General features: G+C 46.4%; 1 protein-coding gene across 11 annotated transcripts in view; it reads right to left on the bottom strand.

The window, feature by feature from the left end:
- The window catches only part of LOC146186354 (uncharacterized), a 196,636-nt gene that overhangs the window by 98,384 nt on the left and 72,822 nt on the right, over window positions 1-25,430 (bottom strand). For all 11 annotated transcript variants that reach the window (XM_084607123.1, XM_084607122.1, XM_084607130.1 and 8 more), the window contains 9 exons: window positions 22,810-23,065; window positions 21,438-21,535; window positions 18,735-19,334; window positions 14,608-15,073; window positions 12,669-12,758; window positions 11,894-12,403; window positions 6,978-7,427; window positions 2,631-3,571; window positions 726-993 (listed from right to left, as the gene is read on the bottom strand). In XM_084607123.1, coding sequence (XP_084463249.1) covers window positions 726-993; window positions 2,631-3,571; window positions 6,978-7,427; window positions 11,894-12,403; window positions 12,669-12,758; window positions 14,608-15,073; window positions 18,735-19,334; window positions 21,438-21,535; window positions 22,810-23,065 — 3,679 coding nt within the window. The remainder of the gene's footprint in view (window positions 1-725; window positions 994-2,630; window positions 3,572-6,977; window positions 7,428-11,893; window positions 12,404-12,668; window positions 12,759-14,607; window positions 15,074-18,734; window positions 19,335-21,437; window positions 21,536-22,809; window positions 23,066-25,430) is intronic.

The following is a 25,430-nucleotide window of genomic DNA, read 5'->3' as shown; positions in this document are numbered from 1 at the left end:
TGGTAAAATTGGTGGTGCGATGATTATGCGAGGAAATAAAAATTCCAATTTTTGACGCCCAATGTTGGGGGTGCGAGCATTATGCGAGTAAATATGGCATATATGCATTTCAAAATTGACAGAGTCTTCAAACCACGCGTGAAAACTCAAGGATGTGTATATAAAAAAAAAGCTGCATAGATAATGACGATAATAATATTGCATAACACACACTGATGACACTGTTTTAAACTGTATCTCGAACACTACTTGTACACCTTCTGTTAAAATTTCTGTCAATGCTCATTTGCAGGAAGAAACCCCTTCTGACCAATCCCACAGTGCATGAACACACACATTCTTCCCTTAGCTTGTATCTCTAAAGCGATACGTACAGCCACTCAAATTTTAACTGGCGTGCACCACGGTGGCCGTCTTTTCTATGCACCCGCGCCTTAGGACGAATAAAACTTGTCGGAAGGTCAAGATCAAGTAAGGGTTTGGTGAGCCCTTTTTTATTCTTGGACTTTTTGCAGGTTAGCTCTTGTAACGCTTAGAATCACAGAAAATCCGGCCCTCACGCATGCTAGTTAAAGATTTGGGCGGCTGTACCTATCATGGAAGAGCTGCAAATGGCATTAAGATCCGCATGCAAGTTGGCACACGCAGGTTTTAAGCATGCTTTTCTTCTTTGCATGCGCTGAGCTGCACCGAGTTTCTGCCATTTCATCTGGATCACAACTCACCATGGCCGAGCTGGTCTGGTGGCCGATGTGGAGGACCACCCATCATCCGGATGGTGCCCTGCTCGGTACGCACAAGGTGCATGGCCCCACCCGGAGGCACCATGGGCCCAGTCGCACCGGCAGGCATGGGCTGGCGCAAGACGTGCGGTGAGGGACCACCTTGGGGGCCACTCACCATGCCTCCTGGACCACCCCAGCCAGCTGGCCCGCTCGGCTGGTGCATCTGGTGGTAACGCTGAGGGTTACCGATCAGGTGGGCTGGGTTCACCTGCGACACATGTAAGCAGCCCTAATGAGCGTTGCCCCCCTTGCATGAAATGGCCAGTTTTGAAACTAGAAGGAGGAAAAGATGCAAAAACAGTTGTGTGATAAAACATGGTCCATGACACAATACATTTGGCTTGGTTTGGTTTGTGGGGTTTAACGTCCCAAAGCAACTCAGACTATAGAGACACCATAGTGGAGGGATTTGGAAATTTAGTCCCTAGGGTTCTTGAAAGTGAAATGACATCGCACAGCACACGAGAGCCTAGCTTTTCGCCTCCGTCAAAAAGCGGAGGGCTGAGGCTAGAATTCAATCCCACATCCTGGAAGGTACAAGCCGAGCGCCCTAACTCCTGCGCCACCGCGGTGGGATGACGCTACACGTATACAAATGCGACGTGACCATAAATGTAATGTGAAGCCTGAGACTAGGTTCCAGGAGAACAACAAAAAATTATTGCAGCAAGATCTCGTTACTTCAACCTTCAAAGAACTAGGAAAAACATTAGAATTACCCGAAGATTTGAATTACAGAATGACACTAAAAACTGCCAAAAACCGCTTGCATCGCAGCAACTTTATCCACTGACCACCTGAAATACGGTTTCACATTTGAAATGAAACTAAGCGATAGCGACAACATTTCGCAGTTTTATCAAGTGCTTAGCACAAAACAGTGTAGGCAATGTCAAAGAATTCATCCAAAATCCTAAGTGCATAACTGTACAATTTCAGGAATGTCCGAACTGCACTGCAGCAGAAGTGTCAGTGCTTGTCATCAGGAAAGGAATAGGGATTTGGCGCATTTAAAATGCACTGACAACCGAAGCACGTCGTGCCCGATTGGAATGCGTAAAGCTGGAGACGTGCGTGCCGCGCGCCACCAAAGACTTCTCGCGATACGTGCAGCACAACTAGCGATTGCAAAGTCAGTGATGTGTGGCCCGAGCACCCCTGCACGCTTGCAGCAAGCGGGTACAGTGCAACTAGTAATTGTGGATTCAATAATGTGCAGGTAGCGCATAGTGTACTGCCATGGCTCGCACGTTTGCATCATCTGCAATGGAGCAGGAGAGCGTTCGGAACGTCTGAAGTCATGCAAATTTGCATACGATGTAGTTCAGCCTGGCAATCATATACCTCCTGAAATCTGCATTACTGAGATTCTATTCTTTCTTGATGCACAGCTCCATGCATCCTGTCGGAAAAGGAAATTAGCACTGGTGCAGGATGCATACTATTTGCGGCTCGGCCAAAGCTCTCTTAGACTCCACAAGTAGGGTGGCTTCCCACACAGGCCAGCTACCCCAATATGTATCTATATAGAAATGTTGGCTATCCCAATATATATCTGTAGGAGCTATGTCGGCTACCCCAATATGTATCTACAATGCTATGTTGGCTACTCAAATAGGTATCTATAACAGCTATGTTGGCTACCCCAATGTGTATCTACAATAGCTATGTTGGCTACCCCAATATGTATCTATAATAGCTATGTTTGTAAACAAACACAGATACCAATGCCAGTATGGGACCTCTAACGTTACATTAAAATTATAGTGACTTATATACAGTGATATTCAGCATTACCACAGGTGGGTAAGGTTTACAAGTAGTACCAGGCAAAGTGTCACTCACGGGGTGCTGCTGTCCCATGGCAGGCAGCAGGGACGCCTGGGGCATTACGGTGGCCGGAGCTCCAATGCTGTCGTCGGGAGGACCCGAGAGCACATCGGCCTTGAGGCGTTCAAAGTCCACGTCACTTAGCAGGGAAGCCATGGCAGCTTCCCCGCTCTGCTTACGCTGCTCCCTCTTCTCTTGCTCGACCAGGTCCTCCAGAAGCAGCGGCTGCTCCTGAAGAAGGAGGGGCCGCTGCTCACCCGCTGAGCTCCCAACACTACCAGCGACCAGTGCTGGTCCGGTGGCAGCCCCCGGCATGGTGACATTTCCCGGGGGCCTCACACCGGCCAGCGAGCCCCTCAGATGGCTCATAGCAGGCGGCATAGCTGCCATCATGCGAACTCCAGCCGGCATTGGGCCGGCAGCACCCGAGTAAGGAGGCGGTGGCCGCATTCCGCGAAGACTTGGGTGCTGGCCGGCTACGGCGAAGGAGGCCGATGGTACTACATTCATGGGAGGCCGATTGTCGAATGCGGCGTGTGGCATCTTGGGCATCTGTTGCTGCCGCTGTTGCTGCTGTGCCTGCTGCAGCCCTTGCACTTGATGCTGCTGCTGCTGCTGCTGCTGCTGTTCTGGTCGCTGCGGCCCCTGCTGCTGCTGGTTGGGTGCGTCCCCCCTGCCTTTCCCCGAAAATGGCCGAAAGCCCATGTCGGACTTTTGGCCTTCAAGCTTCTCCTCTTTGTTCGTCGTGGAGTCTTGCTTGACACCACTGTCCTGAGAGCTGTTGTTATCCTCCTCCTTGGTCTCCGCGTCCTGACGCCCAACCTCATCCAGGTCATCCTCTTTGTCGTCCAAGTCAAGGTGCTCGTCAAGGATGTTGCTCTTCTCTCCTTCGCCCACAAATGCCCGGTCCAGCTCCGGATCAGCATACTCGAGAATGTTGAAGTCATTGCCAAGACCTGATGACCAAGAAGCAGCACGAATAAATCACTAAAGCTTGCTTTTGGTGGAAACTACGGCACCATGCCAAGTAGTTAGGATCCACGCGACTGTTACACAAGTTAGTTTCAAAAACAGTGATCATACCAGAATGCATGGACTAATTAATATTAGAAAGCAACCAATCTGCGCAACAACAACGTTAAATTCAGAGAGTTCTTTAAAACCTTGTTACTTCGACTCGAGTCAATTTCAGAAGTCGGCAATCCTAACTGCGGGCATGGGTGATTCCAGCCCATGCCCATGCCACAGCTCAGTTCACATAGGTTAATTCAGACTGATTCCTGGGGAAGGGCCATTTCAAGATGTGACCAAAACAACCCGTGATTGTACCCTTCTCTCAAACCTGATATTGCCCACAAATCTCTGAGGTGCACATAATGGCAGACGTAACGATGATCGGACGGCAACATTGTGGTCGGGAGGGCTCTATCAGTGGCCACGAAAACTGTTTCACTTCTCTGAGCTTTGCAGTGGTCAACAACAAAGGCAGCTACCAGACGCGTGACCCCGCCATTTGTGAAAAACTACTGTATATATTCACGCAGGGGCCACACACCCAAATTGTCTGCCAGTAATTTGTAAAAAAGAAAAGAACAAAAATGTTGGCCAAAAACACTGTTTTATGCGTGCTTAATTGTGGCCAAATAGTAGAATCTGCTGCAAGCTAACAGACAATGAGACTGACAAGTGACAATGAGACAAGTCAGAACTGTGTATAAAAAGTATGGCCCTTAAACAAGTACATATACGAAATATTACTACCAATGCTGCACCATGGAGGAAGCTGTGAAGGCCTTCACCATTCTGGTGCACTTCTGCGTTGACGTTCCCGACAGTGCACATGCAGTAATGCATCCGAACGAACTACCGAAAGTCACCTTTCCACACAGCCTTAATCACAAAAGCGGTAAATAAGTTGTACCGTGAAATAAATTTATGATGATGCACAAAGTTTCCAGCCGTTTCTTAGTTTATTTCGGATGAATCATGAATGAAAGCCTTCTAACCTTCTTTCCTTTATACCTTCTTTATAATGCTTCTCTTGACACCTCGAAAGCCAATTATAACGAAGTAGATGACTACGAACTCGCTCTGACCTAAAATGCTAGCAAGCATTGCCTTCCCGATACTCTTAACAGTCACCCACACACTACCCCTAAAATGTTTTTCTGAGATTTTTGCACATGCCTCTCGACATTCCCAATATGGTGCAATGCACTAATTACGCCTGTTACATAAGTTTACACAATACAGAATGCATCCACTGCATGAAGCTGCAAAAATTCGTTGAAGGCACTTGGATATATCTTAAGGGGGGGGGGGGGGGGGGGGGGATGCGTGCTTAAGTGGTCAACTGTTGCACCAATTTCACTGCACTGTTGGCAATTTTCAGAGGCGGCTTACCTTCCTCTTATTAGAATATATTCCAAGTTTCATCATGTTAGCACAAATTGAAAAAAAAAAGAGTTGTTGCTGCCATAATGAGTAATTAAGCGTGTCAGCTTAGGAAAACTATTATTTAAAAAATCATGAAGATGTACTAACGATTTCTGCTTAGATAACTTATAGGTAGTTCACTGTGCAGGATAAGACAAACTGCAGGTTCTTTATGACATCTTGTAAAAATCTGAACACTTCAAAAACGAGCTTCACTTTTTTAGTTATCATTTTATATGTAACATATCTGACTTTTTTTTTTCTTTAGAAAATAATTAGGAGTTTAGCTTTTTTTGAAGCCTGCTGTATCCTAGATTGCAAGTCCTTTTTGACTAGAGAGAGCGAAAAACAAGAATTCTAACTTGGGGACACACTCTGCATTCAGCTTCTTGTCCACTATGTGGCTAAATCTTGAAATCACCATTCATAGGCACTTTCAGTGGTCAGTGCACCCAACCTCGCAAAAAAAAAAAAAAAAAAAAAAAAAAAATAACATTAGTATTTTAATTTTTCTGCTGTGCAGATGACAACCAAACTTAGTGAAAAGTTTCTCAAATACATGCGCAGTCCAAAGCAACCAAAATTTAAAAACTCTCTTCTCTGCTGAAAATTGTGATTTTATCTCTGCATCATTGGCCGCGCCTTTTTGTAGGATGTGACATCGCCATCCAAGTTACTTCATGTTTAGCCCCAACTGACACCAATTATAGGTCCTTCGGTGATCTTAAGTGTTAATTATGCTTAATTAAATGCTTTTTTTTAATTCTAAATCAACACGAATCCGTTTTTTACTAATTTTGCGAGGTCTCACACTGCCTGGACGTCTTTCTGCTGGATGTGATTTCATCATCGAAGTTTCTTCTTTCTTTTTTACACAAATATATAGGTCCTTTGGTGACCTTAAGTATTAATTACTCTTAATTACATGCTCTTGATCTAATATGACCCAGATCCAGCGTTTGTAACCCAATTTTGATGTTTCTTGTACTAGGTATTTCGACGTCGGAGCTACTTTCACGTCCCCTGAATGTATTGACGTCCAGCACTATTTCGATAACATTTGTAGCTCTAACTAATAAACTAATTAACCTACAGTCATGAAACCTAACTTCTAGGTTCATTTTTTCCTCCTCTATCTCATACAATCATTCTTTTTCTCATATCTTTATTTATTGTGGCAGGGTGTTGAATGAAAATTTTTTTCGGGTTTGGTTCGGGTTCACGAATTTTGGGTTTAGGTTCAGCTCTAGAGACACATTTAATTCTAGTTTGAACCGTTCAACCCTGCCCGAACCGGCTCAAACGAGTTAAAAAAAATCTTCGGGTGTATTTTTTACTCCATTTTTTTAATACTATGTTTTCTTTCCTGTTCCAGTATATAATAAAAGGTGAAAATTCATACAGTAGTCCATCTATTGTTTTTGTAATTAGATGTGACGGGCTGCGCAGACTGTATGTGCAGACGTGAGCAAAATGTTTACAATGAGTGACCGACGACTAGAGCAGGATGGGGGAAAAATGGCTACTTTCATTGGCACATAACCAGCTAAAGCTGTCACGCACAGAAAGGAAGTTAAAAGGAAATAATGTTTCCGCTACGCTTTTCAGCTGCACAAAATTTATAGTAAGTGAAAACTCTCCTACTACATGTACAACGTTTCATCCGGCTCCCACTAAAGGACTTTGAAATCAAATCAAGGTCAAACCAAGCACACACTCCAAGACTAATGATGTATCGGAACCGTACTGCGAACTGGTTTTCAGAATGGTTCCTCCTATTTGTTCCAATTCGGCTTCAGTTCCAAGATGGCGGAAAAAAATTTGGGTTCAGTTCCGGTTTTCAATTAGATTCCGGCTCGACACCTTGGCGGTCAGCCATTGAACTGCATGGTTACAAATTTCCACACAGCATAGCATTTAGCTCACCCAGTAGCTCATCGTCGTCCAAGTCGTCCTCCATGTCGCCACCCTCTTCTTGGTCTTCCGCGTCCTGGGCCTCTACTTCTTTCACCAGGTCACCAGCAGTCTTCTTTTTCGCCGGCTGAGCCTCCAAAGCCTCAGAGCCAGCATTAGCAGCCGTGGTAGCAGAAGCGGGGGAGGCAGTGTTGGCACTTGCCTCACTGGCACCCCCGTCACTGGTGGCCGCTGGCTGCTGCTGCTGCTGTTGCTGCTGCTGTGGCAGCTGGCGTGGAGGTTCGGGCATGCCTTGAACGTGACCTTCTCCCGGCATGGAGCTAGCAACGATGCCCTGCGACGATCCCTGTGATGGGCCTTGTGCAGGGAAGGCGCCCTGAAGCAGGTTCCCTTCCTTGGACAGCAGGGACCCATCAGGGAATCCACTGGGCAGCTGCTGCCTGAACACTGCTGGCCTGGGCCCTGCAAGATGACAGCGCACTTCCCGCTTCAGTGCTCAGACGCTGAATAAGAGAAGCAGAATCTCCATCGCAATGTCCAATGCCTCCTTGTATGTGTCGACGACTCACTCATGTTCCCCCGATGTTGTGACGTCACATTACCTGCTCACCAGTACTCAGGGCCCGGCCCTTCCAGCTAACACCTGGGAGAGGCACGCTCGTGAATTTTCCCTCACAATACCGGCACTCTTAAGGGGAGATACAGTCGAACCCGGATATATCGAACTCGAAGGGGATCGCGAAATAGTTCGATATATCGATAATTCGATATACAAAAATCGCCTTGTGACGGCACTTACGATGCGAAAAAACGATACCGTATTTGTCGCCTAATCAACCCACTCGCATAATGAACCCACCCTCCAATTTTTGCACCCGAGAATTTGAAAAATAAAAAAATGCGTTTAGACCAGCTCGCTCACATGCAAGCGATTGAGCGATCTCAGCGACGAGCGGCAGCGACAGAGCGAAAAATTTCGAACTTGTTGGAACTGCGTCCCTCTTGCCGCTCGAGCCACCGAGCGACAGCTCAATACAAGGTTTCTGTGTCGCTGCGGCAGAAATCGCGAGCGTTTTCGCTTGCATGTCGATGGCGCACGTCACTCCGTTTCGGTCGTCGCATCCACAGCTCATTTCTTGGCAGCGTGCCAAGATGCTGCGCAGCGATAACGTCAGGGCGCGTTTATCTTTTGATAGCGCTCCTGGGGTGGCGGGGAGCGAACTTGGCTGAGTGCCCGTGATGGCTTGATTGCGCAAGCCTGGTTCGATTTATCACGCCGCGCTTGGGGCGGGCGTCATGATCGCAGCAGCTGACCGCGTGCTTTCGCTGATTCATACATGCAAAGATAAACGGCTCCCGCAAAAAAAGAAAAGAAAAAAAAAAAAAGCCTGCCGCTTCTTAACGTCCGCAGCCGCCATATCTTACGCTACGTCGCGTGTACAGCATAACAGTAAGAAGGAATGACTCTCGAAAAAAAAGAAGAGCAAAAACAGAGAGCTGCCGCTTCTTAACGTCCGCAGGCGCCATAGCCACGTCAGCCGCCGCGCGCAGAGGGTTCGCAACACACGCTGGAGAAAGAAAGCGTCTGACGTTTGTCTTAAAACGGGCTGAGCTGGCTTGGCGCATGCCTAGCGCGTGCTGAAGGAGAGAGATAGCTTGGCAAAAGAATGGGCACACCCACGCACATGGCTTGCAAACGTCATGTATTGGCGGGCGGGAAACGATAACTGCAGATGCGTGCGCCTTTGGGAATGGGCGCGGCGCTGTCCAGAACTGTCCCCTCTCATTCCTTCCGCGCGTGGCTTGAAAACGTCACGCGGCAAACGGCCAAGGGTGATGCGATCGTCTTTGGGGAAGGCACACTTTCCAGTGCGTGGTGCGGAGTTCGATATATGACGCGGCTTTCCTATAATTTTACATGGGATTTTCAAGGGGATATTCCGTGAGTTCGATATAACCAAAATTCGATATATCCGGGTTCGATATAACGGGGTTCGACTGTACTGGTCTTAAAATGAAAATTTTTACTAGTAGGAATATCGTAATGAAATTCAGTGTGTATGTATATTTCTTCCCGCTGTTTTTCAAGAACTATAATTAGTTCAATTATATCTCAATTAGTTCTCATACTATGAGAAAACAACTGGAGTCTATTTGGGTAACTTCTTACGGGCCGTTAAGACACCTCGCCTCAAAATTATTTGGTTCCGATTAAAATGTAGCCGCAGCAAAGACCTGCCATGTGGACTTGTGCTATTTATATTGTCACTGAGCTACATCATCATATATAAATGTTCGAACATTCCGATGTCCCAGAATTTTAAAATATTATTGGCTGACAACACTGTTCACAAAATTTGATATGTTCAACCTAGCAATATAAGATTAGCATAGCTCCACAGTTCAATTCTTCCTGAATTCAACAGTATACGAATTATTAAAACTGTGTCACAAGAACATAATGAAAAGTTCCATAAGTCTAGTCGTGTTGGAAATAATATGAAGTTGAGAAAATTGCATTTGAAGTTTCCGCACTGACTGCAGAAAATTTTGGGAGGAATCTTTAGCTATAATTTTATTTGGATGACCCTATCTGTTTGCTTGCAAAACAAAAGAGTGATATTCCATACAAAGAAACATCTTTTAAGAAATGTTGACGATGTATGCATGAAAAAACTGCAAAAAATATTTTCGTGGAGTTATGGGTTGACTTTTTTTTTTTTTTTTGGATGATGAGAGCACAGGGCTAATGGGTGTCCAGCTCTTAGGACAGTACAGTGAAAGCTCGTTAATTCGAACCTCGATAATTCGAATTTTCGGATAATTCGAACTACACTACTTGGTCTGGCCAAGCTCCATAGAGATCTGTGTATAAAAAAGCCCGTTAATTCGAACGCGAGTCGGTTCCGCTACGGATAATTCGAACTACGCGCCGCTGCGTCTAGGCGGCTTGGCGCACATCACACGGCAAAAAAGAAAAAAAAAAAAAAAAAAAAAAAGTAAAGAAACATCTCCGCGATCGGTAGGCATAATTAGAGGCTGCGCACGTCCAAAACGGGGACAGAAGATGGAACCAGGTAAAACTATGGAAGAGTGGGTAAAACTTAAATGGCACCATGACTGGCGTGGCGGCTGGCCGGCAGCGTTGGAGGGAGGGGACGGCGGCCGCGGCAAGGTCAGTGCATGGCCGCGCAGCGGCGGCTGCCTGCTCTCCTGCGCAACCTCCGTAGCTCGCAACTAAATACTCGTTAATTTCAACCCTGTTAGTTTGGAAATAGGGATGAGTACTGTCGGCGCGGTTCCAGCCAACACCCATAAAAGGCTGTGATCTCGGACGGGCACTATGGGTTAAACTTTTTTCTTTTTTTTGCGATACCCATCTATCCTTCCACCCATCAGTCGTCAACTCAACGGAAGCACGCACGCGAGTCAGCCGCGATCATGACGCCGGCTTTAAGCACTGTTCGTTCCGATGATTGGAGTGGCAGTATACGGCGCCGCCCGCCCCAGCATGAGCGAACGTACTGAAAAGGAGGCTTGCACAACCGGACGAGCGCTGGTACTTTGCCAAGCTCGCTTTCCTCCCCCCTGCCGGAGCTAAAGTCAAAAGATAAACACGCCATTATCGCTGCGCAGCATCTTGGCGCACTGCCAAGAAATGTGTTGTGGACCGTGACGCCGCGAGGCGCGAAACGGAGGGACGCGCTAACGACTGACGCATTTATTATTATTTTTTTTTTTTCAGATTCGTAGGCACGAACGGGGCTGGGTGGGTTCATTATGCGAGCGAGTTCGTTGCGGGACTAAATACGGTACATTTACCGTAATACAAATGGTTTTGGTCAGTTTTTTCGAGGCCATTCGATAATTCGAACTTTTTTCCCAGTCCCGTGAAGTTCGAATTAACAAGCTTTTACTGTATTACGAACTTTGCGCTGATCACTCAACATAGAGCACTGCCTCCATCATAGAGTAGTACGTGGCGGCGGCATTAACATGAAGTGTACCATAATCTGGGAAGCAATTCGTGCTGTAGTTTGGACCCGTGGTGTCGTTAAGGGGCAGCACGGTTTACGTTCCTTGTACATCTGACCAGTCTGCCACCAGCTGAACTGCAGGCCCCGTCAGCAAACTTGTGGCCCGACGCCTTTGGGTTTTTGTTCCACGCCCGTTCCTTACTGCTTCCAAAAGCTCGCTGCATGCATGGTTACGGTCTACTCTTTTCCGGCATCTCGATGGCAAAGAAAACCTTGGCACAAAGTGGTGCGCCGTGAAACACGAGTGCAAATACAGACGCGCATGAAGCGGCAGCTGTGGTGATGAACACAAAACAGAAAGAAAAAAAATGATGCGCCAGTCAATGGGAGCTGCGGAACAGTGCTCTTGAAAAGTATGCTGCGTGTGAGCTAATCAAAAGACTCAAAAACAGCCTTCGGAAAACCGACGCGGGCTGCCACTCCGCTTGAGCGCCGTCATTTAGAGATGGTGTAAATTGCGCAGCCGATGACAGCGATCGGCCGGCTGCGAAGCCCATGGTACGAGCGGGAACTTTGAGCAAATTTCCTTACTGCCGTGATGCTTTGAAAGCCGATTTTATCGCATTTCTTGACCAAATTCTGCATTAGTAATTTGAGTGTAGGTGTAAGAAAGGATAAACGTTTCGAAAATGAGTTTTTGCTCAGAATCGATTTTTTTACCATTTTCGACCGTTCCAAGACCTGCGTTCCCCCTTAAGGCGGACTTTTCGGAGCAGCGGGGCCTATAAAACCATTGCATTAAAGCTAATGGGTGCTCACCATCACTCGAACACTACAACCAAATATAAGTAATGTAACATACAAGCACTCGCAATCACTGCGCATCTCAGCAAAGTTCAAAAGCGATGCCCACATGTCCGCCTGCTGACATCATCAAGAAAGGTCTGTCACCTGGCATATGCTGAGGTGAGATGCCCATGTGCTGTGCCTGGGCCTGCATCGCCGCCGCTCGCTGCGGGTCAAAGGCCTCCAGGCGATTGAGCGGCGGCCTCTGTAGTTGCTGTTGCTGCTGCAACTGGCGCCACTGCTGCTGACGCAACATCTTCTGGCGATGGAGCATGAGCATCCGGAGCCGAGCCTCGTCAATCTGCGGCCTCATGCCAGCAGCCTGATGGGGATCTCTGGGCTCGACCAGCAAGTTGGCATGAGGGAAACCCTGCTGGCCAGGATGAAGTTGCTGACCAGGCTGCTGCTGCTGCTGCTGCTGTTGTTGCTGCTGCTGCTGCTGCTGCTGCTGTTGCTGCTGCTGCTGTTGCTGCTGCTTGAGTTGCAGCTGCTGGTGTTGCATCTGTAGTTGCTGTTGCTGCAATTGCTGCTGATGCTGTAGCTGTTGCTGCGTCAAGGGCTTCTGTTGCTGTGACTGCTGCAGCTGCTGCTGCTGCTGCTCGACAGAGGCCATGCCTGCGGATGAGAACGACAAGATGTTACGTCAACACTAGTACCTATGACAGTCACGGGCACTGTATTGGGCACAATTTATTTCGTTTAACCTCCAAGAATGCATGTGCATCCGTGCACTGATTGATCAACCCAAGCGAGAGCGATTTGTTCAGGCTGCTTTGAAAAGCTGGCCCAAAATGAAGAAAAAAAGCTACCAATCACAAAAGCCCTACAATGGGGGAAAAAAAAAAGCTGCAAAAAAGCGAGTTTTAAAATTGATGCTTACGAGATGCCATGATTCCAGGAGGCAGTGGAGCACGAAAACCCAGCTCTCCAGGCCCGGCCATAGCCATCCGGTTCCCTTGCAACGCCATGCCTGCAAAAATAGGTGGGTAGAGAGCGTTACCTGAAGATGATACCTTGCCAAGCAGAATTATGTGGCACTTCCGACCTTCACAAGCACCAACCAGTATTCCTGATTAGGCCATTTTGGGGGCAATGTCACAACCATGAAAGAACAGGCATATTTACACAACTGTACCACCTGCTATACGACTTCTACGAAATCAGAACTGCACAAGCAAGAATTGCAAGAGATAAATCACCACACCGATCCAACGTAAGCATAAATACGAACGTCAGAGCTCGGGCGTTTCAACCCCTCAGTCTGCAATTCCAAAACGAGTAGCGTGGCGGCTGCTACTATAGTGACTATTACTACCTAGTTGCAACTGCAATGACTGCTTTCATGTAACCGCCGTAAATATTACCAGCACTATTCACACTCTACGTACACCTTGTACTTACTAAACGCCAAGCACCACGCTGGCAACTGGGCACAACTGTCTATGGACGTCTATAAGTGTGAAGTTATACGGACAGAAACAAATTACTTTTTGTCGGGGCATAAAACAGGCAACAGCAATCTATGCGCAAGCCACGGCTTTCGAAATTGGGCATTAAGGGCAGGATTTGCTGAACTCTTCTCAGCCCCACGGCACTGTTTAATCTTACATGCCACGTTTGAGCGCTGTGGAAACATAACACTATTTGAATCATGAGGCCCATCGAACAGGGGGATATTCGATTCGCCATTCGAAGCTTTTGAATATTTGCAGTTCCCAATTTTGAACTTTATGGCTGGGTTGGTGATGCAACAGTAGAGGCACAACAATATCAGAAAGACTCCGCACGAACGGCACCAACTAATAAAAGGAGAAATACCTTCCGTGCAAAACATAGAGCAACTCAGATGAGAAAACCAGCACGACAGCCTCAAATATTCTGTGGAAGAGCATTTCATTATTCTGCTAGAATGCCTATAGGCACACTAGAAGAGAAGGGAAAAAGGATTTAGAGGGAGATCAAATGGATTTATAAAAAGAATATGCAAACGCACGTGTCTTTCTGACTGCTCGTAATGAGGAGCACATAGTAAAAGACACTTTTGGCAACTTTATTTAGCTCTCCACTGTTGCTTCCCGACGTCATCATGTGCAGCCGAACCTCCTCACTACAACAAACGATAATGCAGCGAATGGGTCAGATAAAATAAAGTGAAAGCAAAGTTCAGTCGATACATGCTTTTTGTCTATGGAAGTTCCATTTGTGTAGCAAAGAAAAAAAATTCAAAATTTTATGCTCGATCAGTTATAAAGACGTTTTCTGTATTTGCATGGCTCAAAATGCATAAAGGAGAAAAAACGAAAATAAAAAAAGACCTTCAAGAAACAAAATATTTCAGTTGATTGAATGGTTGAATGGCCAAGAAGAATCGCATTTGAATTGGCCGAACGCTTGCACGCCGCACGAGCATCAACAGGCACGTCACCAGCACATGAATGAACCACTGCCCGGTCATGCCACTCGCTTGCACCCCCCACCACTCTGCAAAGCCACGCAGTTAATGTGTGGCATGGGAAACAATGTGATAATGCAGCTCAGGGTTGAGGACTAATACATGGACGATCATTTGCCAGGCCCCAACATGGCGCCACTTGGGTAGCCTGGTGGAACAAATTGATGCCAACCCGGGGCACCCGAATAGACGGGCTGCCATCGACATACATGAGTGTTTGGTGGGAGTTTGGCGACATTCTGTACGTATCCCAATTTCCAAAGGTGGTTGGAGTCCAATTAATGTGGTTTGGCCGTACGAGAAAAAACTTTTCCTGAAACCCATATTTTACAAGCGTGCCACAGCTGAACGGTTTTCAAGCACCCACCGAGCTGCATGGCCTGCTGTGGTGGAGGCCACTGCTGCGGGTGCTTCTGCTGTGGAGGCAGCGCCAGGCCGGAGGGCGGAGCACCTTTCATCTGACGCTGGAGCAAGTCCCGAAGCTGCTGCCTCGCCAGCACTTGCTCCCCACCGTGCATCTCCTCTGGGGTCCGCATTCCGCCCGCGGCCGGTGGAGTGCCCGCGCCGGGAGAGGTCGGCACCGCACGTGGTGTAGGCACGGGTCGCGCATACGGGTCAGGAGAGGCCCCAAACGGCTCGGGAGGCTGCGAAGCTGATGGAGATTGAAGGGGTTGGTGCTGTGGCGACTGCTGTGGCTGCTGCTGCTGCTGCTGCTGCTGTTGTGGCTGCGGCTGCGGCTGCTGTTGTGCCTGGTGCTGCTGCTGCTGCTGCTGCTGCTGTTGTTGTTGAGGTGGTGGTGGCTGCTGCTGACTCGCAAGGGCTTCCATCGACGCCTGCAGTGTTATTTGTTGCTTTTTTTATTATTTTTTGCCAATGCTTTTGAAACAAATAAAAAAAAAAATGTACAAGAGCACCTCACAGCATGGTCTCTGCAGGTTTGTAGAGACAACGAGAAAGCCAATTTTTATCCATCAGTTAACCACAAGCGATAACAAATATATCTGCAATTCCAAATATTATAGTTTATTTCCAAAGTGCAATTATGAAACATTTCTTCGTGTGAACTCTTACCCAAACATCATGGTGCTTCCAAACAGTGCTCACTAGTTGCAGAACCCCACCCCACCAATTAATTTGAACTCGTTTTAAAGCAATGTGCTGTACCACATGACATACAAATGCATTGCACTCCGACTCTGTTAAAACTGGGGTATAAACAGCTAAAGAGTGGTCTTCACGCTGCAATGGCAAAATACAGTAAAAAACCACGTATAATACGAGTTTTTTTTTTCCCCGATTTTATGAGGCAAGATTTCTGCCTCGTATCATATGCAGATCCGAACAAACTTCAGCCTCAATTCGCAGTTCCAGCTTCGTTATTTATCAGCGTTATTAGCACCAGGCTTCCAGTCAGAGTTGGCAAATGATACACCGCAAGACGACAGCGAAAACCCTGAATCCAAGAACACTTCCTGGATGCGTACGCCATGTGCCTGCATGCGGTACTAAACGCGAAGAGGCGCGAGCGTGGCGCATGCTAGCCGGCAACTCGTGTGCTGCCATCTCGCGTCCGAGCTGCAAGTAGCCAGCCGGTTTTAGACAAACTGAGAACCATATGGCTTCCGTGATTGCCGGGGCAAATGTGAGCTGCTCTTTTCACGATGCATGAAATTCTACGATCTAGCATGTCGGTGCAAAAAGGAAAGCGAACCAGCACCGGCATGGAGGTTCGTGGCACTGTTCAAAGCCTGGTGCACAGTGGTGTGGATGCGAAAGCAAAAGAGCGTGCATGCCTCGCAGGGCAACCGCGAAATGTAGTGCAAATAAATACATTTTCTGATGTTTCCTCGCTTGCATTATATGCGGATGACACCTTTTTGTGCGTGCGTTTTCGCTATCCCGAAATTACACCTCATATTACATGTGGGTTCGTATTATATGCGGATTTATACGTTATGTTTTGCAGCCCAGTGCAACATCAGTGATGTTGCCAATCAGGCAACTGCTTCAACCCCGCACTCAATAAAGAATGGTTTGGTTTGGTGTGGTTTGTGGGGTTTAACGTCCCAAAGCGACTCAGGCTATGAGAGACGCCGAAGTGGAGGACTCCGGAAATTTCGACCACCTGGGGTTCTTTAAGGGGGGACGCGACCTTTGAAAACCGAAAAATCGCGAAACAGTCGATTTTTGGAAGATTATATATTCCGGTAGTATGTCTTATAAACTACCATTTCTGTAATTATCAATGCCCAGCCAGGCGTAGAAATACTCGAAATTATTTAACAAGCGGCGGCAGCCGCGGAGCAGCGAGCAAGCGCCGAAAATTCCCAAACTTCGCGCGCGCGCCATTCCTCTCCCGCCGAACTGAGCGCCGCCATCTTGGTCTTGTTTTGTTTGTGAATTCTTGTGCTTTCTTCTGCCACCCTCGACGGCGGCGCGGTCGAGGCGTGGCTTGCTACCGATTGAGAGCCTCGTGGCGGCTTTCAAGTTTCCCGCGCTCGAATTCAAGGCTGCGATTGGGCAAAGCGCGCGCTCCGCGAGAACGCGGGGGATCGGGCGACTACTATTGGCTGCTGCGGCCGCTGACGCGTCGGTCTCCACCTCCCCGCGTCGTCTGCTACGGCTCTTTGCTTGCTGTCGTTGTTGGCTGTCTTTGTACTTCGTACGTTCTGTTCGCCTTTCGCCATTTTTGTGATCGCCGGATTTACGATCTCTCGTCGTGCCCTCTGAACGGTTTCGTGCAACGTGCGTGGTCGCTCACGATGCCTCGAGGTGCGACACGCATTCAGTGCAGACTTGGCTAGCTTTTTTTTTTTCGTTTCGGCGCTTATGCCACGGAAGATAACCCGGGAAGTCGCTTGTCGCGTTTGGGCCGCTCCTCGTTCCTCCGGCGAGATGCCGCAATAGATAAACCGGGAAACCGCTTGCTGCGTCTGCGCTGCCCATCATGCTAGGGCGAAATGCCGCGGGGGCATCGGGAATGCCGATTGTCGCGGCTTGCAGAGCACAGGATCGACGGATCTCAGCATGTGGAAAGTGGTCTGCGGCACCAAGGCGTTCGCTGTAGCCGATCGGCTAGTCGCACAGATGTTCGCTGTAGCCGAGATCGACGGAGCGCCATAGCCCTAATGTATATTTTGACGGTCGCACCGGACTTGTTCGTTATAATTGCGAGTGTTCGTCTTAAGTGGGGCCGTTATAAGTGAGCTCGAATGTACCTGAATAAATTGTTGAGGGCAAGGCAAGCCCATGTATTCAAAATATTATGTCTGGAATTTGTCATAATTAATTTGGTTAATCAACATAGGTCTAATTGATAACAAAAAATCCAATTTATGCTATTTTTCAGCAAGAAAATTTAGAAAAAGGGCTTTGTCTTGCCCTGAGGAACCTATCTAGGAATCAGCATGACAAATTGCACAATGCCAGTGCCTTTCACAATTTCTCCAGGCTTGATATAAAGGACCTATTCGAACCAGTTTGATATGCTTCTGTAACTTGAGAACTAGCGTGCACAATTCTATGAAACTTGGTGGTTTTTCATTTGTTAATGTCATGAGCCTGTCTTGAAAATTTCATCATGATAACTTGAGAAACAAAAAAGTTATTGTTCTCTCAACCTTTGAGGGCCATTTTCTCAGAATCAATTTTTTGCACGGTGTGGCTGCTAGGGAAAGTCATAGCTCAACAACCGCTTATTGGATTTTCATGAGGTTTTTTTTATTATATACCTAAGTAAAATTCTGAGGGCAAGACAATTCGTTTTTTTTCAAAATATTTCATGTGTAATTAGGGGCAGTCAATTAAAATATCGTTAAGTCAGGTGTAAATTTGAACACTAAATTTGGGGCTGTACTAAAATTTTTCAAAGAGGAAATTTGGAAAAAGGGAATTGTCTTGCCCTGGGGAAACTATCCAGGAATGACCATAACAAATTTCACACTGCTAGCACATTTTGCAAATTCTCCAGGCCCGCCCCTAGGGACCGATGTAAACTATCTTAATATACTCCTCTAACTTGAGAACCAATGAGCCCAGCTCCATGAAACTTGGTAGTTCTTCAAATGTGTGTACTATGAGCATACCCTGGAAATTTCATTCAAGTACCTCAAGAAATAAAAAAGTTGGTGTTCAAGGGTAGCCTCCCCCCTTAATGTGTATTGACATCGCACAGCACACGGACGCCACTCCGCTTCGCCTCCATCGAAACGCAGCCGCCGAGGCCGCGATTCGATCCCGCTTCCTTGGGAACAGTAGTCGAGCGCCGTAACCACACACAGTACGCGCTAACCCATGCTTGTGTGGGAAGCCACTATGAATCAAGTGCTCGCAAAATAGATTACAATTGAATGCAAAGGCGGCACAGTGATGGATTTGGCATGACAACGCTTGAACCAAAAACTGAGTACAAGTGGGGCGATATTAATCAGGTTCCACTATACTGCAGGAAAGACCGACATGCTACCACATCAAAGAACATATCTGCCCGCTTGCCTGCGAAGTCTGCGGAGCTGCTCGTGGACTTGCCCCATAGCCCTGTTGTGGCGAGTACTGGGGCTGCTGCTGCTGCTGCTCGGACATGGACACTTGAGGCATAGGTGTTCCTGGAGGCATCGCATAGGGGTCGCCAGTAGTGGTCCTCGCCATCTTGGCCGCACCAGCTGCCTGCTGTGCTCGCATGTATCCGGGGTGGTAGCTACCATCCGATGTTGGGGAAGGACGGGGAGTGCCCGGCATCTGGGCATACGGGTCCATGGACGGTGGCGCCCGTGCGGTTGGTGAAGGTGTGTGCGGGGGTGTGCTTCGAGGAGGGGCTTCTTCCTGGGGTGGCGGACGCAGCAGTGGGCGTGGGGGCACAGCCACCATTCCGGGTGGTCTGAGTGGCTGCAGAAAGCGCTCAGGTGGCCCACTGGGTGGCGCCCCCGGCATGGGAGAGACGCCAGAGGAGCCATAAGGGTCGGGCGATGTCGGTGGCAGGCGGCTGGGGTCGATGGGGGGCCGCACTCGAGACACCTGGATCAGGGGGCTCACGGGTGCTGAGGGCATGCGCACAGGGCCGGGTGAGCGTTGCGCTTGTGCAGGAGACAGGGGGCTCTGCAAGTTCACAACAAACAGCAAATCAGCAAGTTATTCTACTCGGAACATTTACGAATCTTCACAGTGCTGAAAGGAGGTTAAAGGCCAGCTGGAATTTAAATTTTTCTCTCCCTGAAAGGAGCACTTTTTAGTAGTACATCAACAGACAGTACTAGAAACGAAGTATGGCATGCATAACCGAAGTGAGCATTTCAGAAATCGCTTTCAAAAATTGTCGTTTTTCGGACTGAAATTGGAAAAAAGGGCAGCCATTACTAAAGAGCCGGAAATAACGCAGTAAGGGGCACAAATGAACCGTTAGGCACTGTGGTTTGCACATTTTAGAGGCTTTCTGCTGCTTGTAAGTGGGCGAATGTCATATTCGGGTATTCTAAGAAAGCGAACAACGATGTGTTGAATTTACAGCACTGTGAATGAGCATCGAAACGTCGACGTGGACCTATACTTTCTGTATACCACAAGCACAAGCGACATGCGCGTTCTGCACGCTGTGCGTGCCTATGCCCCTGACGGCTGCACAATGTTTTCGCATGGTAATTGCAGCATAAGTTCTAAAAACTTCCCCCTTGTAACAAACCTAGGACCTCCAAGCCACATTTCAGCCTTCAGCTGTTTACTGGATGTCATCCGAAATCCGCTCATCCAAGATGGTCCCGACTCGAGGATAGCTCTCGAATGCCCGCCTCTACATCCTATGCAGTGAGTAGCCCAACTCCATGACATGCCGCCAAAAGCACGCATCGTCTGCTATGCCATTTTTAAAATGCTTGTAACAACAAAACTACCATTCTAATAGCAAATAATAACTTCTTCACAGTTAATTTTGGGACTAAGCGATCACATTAACAGGCGTTGTAGCTAAAGCAAGATTTTGTTCTAGTTGGCCTTTAAGTATATTTTGCTGGATCAAATTATACCCCTGTTACACAGCACTTCTCCAAGGCCTTTGCTGCAAGGAAATTGCTCTAAGGAAGCAAAACCAAAAAGTAGCAGCAGTGCCCCTACACGGCAAGTGCAAAGGAGACAGATGACGCTGATGATGAGGATGACAAGCACTACCTATCGAGTGGCAAAATCACGTTAAATACATAAAAACAGTTTTAGTAGAGCTTGGCAATATGAAACATAGTAAATTAGTGAGTAAACAACGCCAAATAAAAAAAGAACGCACACACCAAAAAGGCAACAAAGGAAGAACACTGGATAAGAAGCAACGCAAAGCATGTGTACGTTGACGCGACTACTGAAAACATTCGAAGCCTTCTCTCAATGATCCAGATTTTCACAGTTCATTGTAGTGTAAAATTAGCTCCTATATAGAATTATTTAGGCTTAAGCATAGAATAGAAAATTATATTTGTGTTAATGTTTTTGCTTTTTGAGCTCGCTCGACGGCATTCATGTTTGGGAGCTGTTTCCTTTATGCCGCTTCAAGGCCGCTGACGACCACCTTTCCCACTACAGCCCTTTTTCACAAAGGTCTCGAGGCTTTGCCACATAGCTGCGTGTCAACTGCCTTTGAAGCAAAGAACCTCAATTCCCAAGGCCTTTAGGGCTCCGTACAATGGAGTCCTAAATTTGCCTTGATTACACGAAATGAATTGCAGTGTTGGAGAAATTTTCTGGAACCTGCGCTTTAGTCTCTGTTAAGGATAGAATACAAACACCAGGAATGTGAGAAACTCAAACATTCGCATTTCTCCAAGTTTTGTGGGCTGCTTCCTTTTTTTGCTTTATACGGTTTCCATGCACCTATTAAGCCTTAATTTCTCTCTTTCCTGAAATAACGATGAGAGTCAAGTCGGTCTTGAACAACGGCATCAATGGGTAGAGCCTATCAGCACTACATTTAGAGATGTCCCTGCAATTTCCACTAAATCTCTATCGTTCAAAAGATGCGATTGATGGCACTGCTCATTACACCGCAATCGTTATTGCTTATAATTTAGTTAGGCAGCTGAAAGCGAAATTCCAGTCTCTTGAAAAGCTTGCATCAGTATATTATTTTGAGCATGAAACAATCTTGAAGCCATGACCACTCTGAAAAAAAAAAAGAAAAAAAAAAAAAAAAGAAAGGAAGTGCTTCACATGTTTACAGACCTGTGCAGTGGCACCAATCAATTGTGAGGAAGTCGGTGAAGGAGCAGACGGAGAAAGAGACCCTGCTGGAGAGGTCTCTCCCAGCATCATCTTTCCCGCTGTCAAGGAAAGAAAAGCACACAGGATGCGTAAACATCACTCCTCCAAGCTGCACAAAACGTGACCAAAAATTCAACAGACATGTATGTATGCAGTGCGAGAACTAAACCTATTCTTTGTTGCATAGCTGGTAGTCGTATCAGAGCAGTTACGTTGCAGCAAAGAATGAAGAACGTTACGCTGACGTGTTACACAAATCAGGCACTAATGGTCAGGGTGTGGATGTTTGTTGAAAAATGAATAAAAAATGATAATAAAATTAATAAATAAAAAATAAATTAAGAAAAAAAATAGTACCTTCACTAAAAGGTTCAACGGGCTACACAGGGCCGAAAATTAAATACGGTTATCACTGGCTGGCCAGGCTATTTTTACACGCAAACTGCAACGACAAAAAAAAAAAGCATTTTTTTTTAGGGGGGGGGGGGGGGGGCAATGATGCCCAAAGCTGGACCATTTCACTCTGTCACTTAATTCCAAGCGGTAATCACACACGTCCTTTTCATCCCTGATGTTATGAGCTAGGAGTCTAGAAGCGGGAAAAATGCCTTAATTTCTAAATTCTAATTTCCTCAGCCATAACTGTCTTTTTGTGTCCAGCATACATCAACGTGGCCCCAATGAGCCCATAAAATGGCATTTACTCGAAACAAAAACAATGGACCACATCGTCCTCAATGTCCCTCACCATGCCTATTCAAATTGCTCAATTTGAACGATGACACAGACTACCCCATTCAGAGCAATCCGGAACACTCGTAGTCAAGTAATGCCGCTCAATTACATACTATTATTATTATTAATTAGTTGCAAAAGGAGTGTGCTTCAGTACCAGAATCATTCATTTTTTTTTTTTTCTTTTGCAGAGGAGAAAGTTTAACATGAAAGATACTGTAACTCTAAATACTCGTCTCTGACACAGTTACGCACTAAAAATATATCCTATATATTTATTCTCCTGTTTTCAGAATAGAGATAATCTTTGAGAATTTTTGTGCAAGCCTCTCAAATTTTGCCAATTGATAATTTTTTTTTTCCTTTTCTATGCAAATATATATACTATGACTTTGTCCTTTCCATCTTTAAGCAGAGGATTCTGTTAGCTACGCTATGATGAGCTGCAATGGAGATTAATGCTCGAATCTACGGGGGAAAAAAAATTACTGTGCACTACATCACCCTGAAAAGACTCGTTTTCCCCCACCAAGCAAAGAGCCAGGCATATATTAGGGCAAAGTAATGAAAAATCTGACAAGTTCCTGACAATTTGTACCAGCAGCTCTCTGCGGCTCAGTCATCAGGTGCGGCTGCTGCTGTTGCTGCATCTGCTGCAGCTGTGCGGGCAGCTGCTGCTGTTGCTGCTGCTGTCCCTGCTGCTGTCCCTGCTGCTGTCCCTGCTGCTGAGGCTGCTGCTGGGATTGAATCTGCTGTTGCTGCTGCTGTTGGCGAACATGCTGGAGCTGCTTCCACTGCCGCTCCTGCTCCAGTTCCCGCGGCGACTTCTGCTCGCGCACAACCTTACCGGGGTCCTGTCGAGGCGCCAGCCAGCAGAGCACATCATTACCGAGAGTACCGTAAAATGCCACAGGCAGAAGATTTACTTTCTCTTTTTTTGTTAAAGCCTGTTTTCAGCTTCCATAACATACATTAAAGCCAGGTGATTAAAAGTATGCACTGAATGATCGATGAAAGTTTTCTGAGAAGTTAAGTTAGTCGGTTGTAAGCACATACTGAAATGAGTTGAGCAGAAGACAAGGACAAGAAGAAAACCCAGTTATGACGACAAGGGCCTCTTCGTCTTGCCCTTGGGTCTTTTGCACTGTTTATCTCAGTACATTCACTGGATAGCTCAAACTACATTCATAAAAAGAAACAGAAAAGAAATGTGGACACTGAAACTGGTTCGGCTCAGAGGTTTCTAGAATGACTTGCTTCCTTCCACTCACTATCACAATATCAAAATAGTAAGCAAAGAGGAAATTCCCTAATATAGCCACCGAATCATGCTGATAAATTAGAGATCACAAACAGGTTGCTATCGGCTCCCTGCCAACAGCCTCTCTCTCAGAGTCTTACTTCTCCCTACACTTTGGTACTACACTTATGAGCTGGCATTTTAGCAAAGAAGGATGGCAGTTGTGAGCACAAAGCATAATCAAAATTCCTTATCATTATCACCGTAACCTAAGGCATTCTGAGGAGACCGAAGAAAATGTACCAGAAGTTGCACCTAATATGTCTGTAATCCCGTAGCAACGTCCTGTTTAGGCATCAGGTTTACTTTACATTAAGCAAATCCCCCAAATGCAAATACTCAGTGCATGCTCTGGAATTTATAGGACCTAGCTATTCAAACCGAGCCCTATGCACAACAAAAAAGCAAGAAACCTAAATTTCAATGGCAAGAGCTCACTGAAGTTAAGCACAATGTACAGCCTTTGTCAAAAGTATACGGCCCAAAAGGTTTGTTTCTAAGCGCTGTAAAACGGCTGCTCGCAGAGTTACTGAAATACAAATGTAAGCTAGAGGAGAATGAGGGCGAGATTTGTCATCTACGAGATTTCGAACGCCACAGTTGTTTTACGAGCCCCGTTACTGGGCTTATAACAAAAATCCTTGGCCCGTATACTTTTGACAAAGACTGTACAAGTACAACAAAATTTCTAGCCCTTTGTGTCCAAGTGCAGTTGCCTCTGCAGCAGGTAATCACATGCACGTAATACACCTTTAACATTTGCAAGTAGTAAGGTTTCATCACTGTAACAACCAGCCCACTGATTAGACTTTATGAGCACAAACCTCTGCGTTTATTCCTTGACAAGCACGATGAAATTCAGACTAACCCTTTGAATAAAATTCTGCGTCCATACTGTTCGTTACAAGAGAACGATCCACTGTCTTCAAGCCCATTTCAAAAGCAAGTCTGCTACGTAGCAACTGGGCAGCATTAACGTCTTCTTGACAGAGGCAAACTTTTTCGCAACAAGGACCTGAAATTTCCCTTTGCCTTTCAAAGATGAACAATGCAATGACCCTATCCTGGTCACTCCCTACAACGAAGCAGTCTGCATCCTTTAGGCGAAACGAAAGTAATGAAAATTATCAGAGGAGTAAGGCAAAAATAAACTTACTTCTGCTTTCTTAACCCGAAATTAAATAGTCAAATAGTCAACACCCAAACAAGAGCTTTTTTTTTTTCAGTTGTATATCTGTAGTCAACTTTTTCCTGCCTCAAGGTCGCTTCAAGGTCACATATCGGCGTATATATTGCCATGTTTCATATATTGGGTATATCAAGAGAAGAAACCCAAATAAGAGCTTTGGTTTTTGAATTGTATATCTGTGGTTAGTTTTTTCCTGCCGCAAGGTCGCTTCAAGGTCACATATCGGCGTATGTATTGCCATGTTTCATATATTGGGCATATCCAGAGAAGAAACCCAAACAAGAGTTTTGGTTTTTGAGTTGTATATCTGTAGTCTGTTTTCCTGCTTCAAGGTCACATATCAGCATATATATTGCCATGTTTCATATATTGGATATACCCAGAAACAACAGTGCTAGCTTAATGAACCTCTTCAAGAGTTTTCAGCTGGATACCCAAGCAGCAGCACCTGGACGAGCAACACTGGTTAATCTATATATATACAGAGTCGCCAAGAAATCGTGACTACTCACTAAGGAACACTAAGCGTCATGCTAAGGTAAGAAAACCACTTTAAAACACCTTGTCATTACCGTGGGCGCCACCACTATTCGTATATGCCTGAATTTTGAACAATCAATACCGCAGTTTTTGATACATGGGCCCTATGGGAAGTTTCGCAACAGGTAGTATTAAAAAATTCTGGTGTTAATGGCCGTTAAGAACATCAAGTTTACTAAAAATTAAAAGC

This window comes from Amblyomma maculatum, chromosome 6 (genome assembly GCF_055883805.1).
Source record: "Amblyomma maculatum isolate TAMU_Amacu chromosome 6, ASM5588380v1, whole genome shotgun sequence".
In the NCBI taxonomy this organism is placed as follows: domain Eukaryota; kingdom Metazoa; phylum Arthropoda; class Arachnida; order Ixodida; family Ixodidae; genus Amblyomma; species Amblyomma maculatum.
The sequence above is the reverse complement of the archived record's forward strand: the minus strand, read 5'-3'. Positions and strand labels throughout refer to the sequence as shown.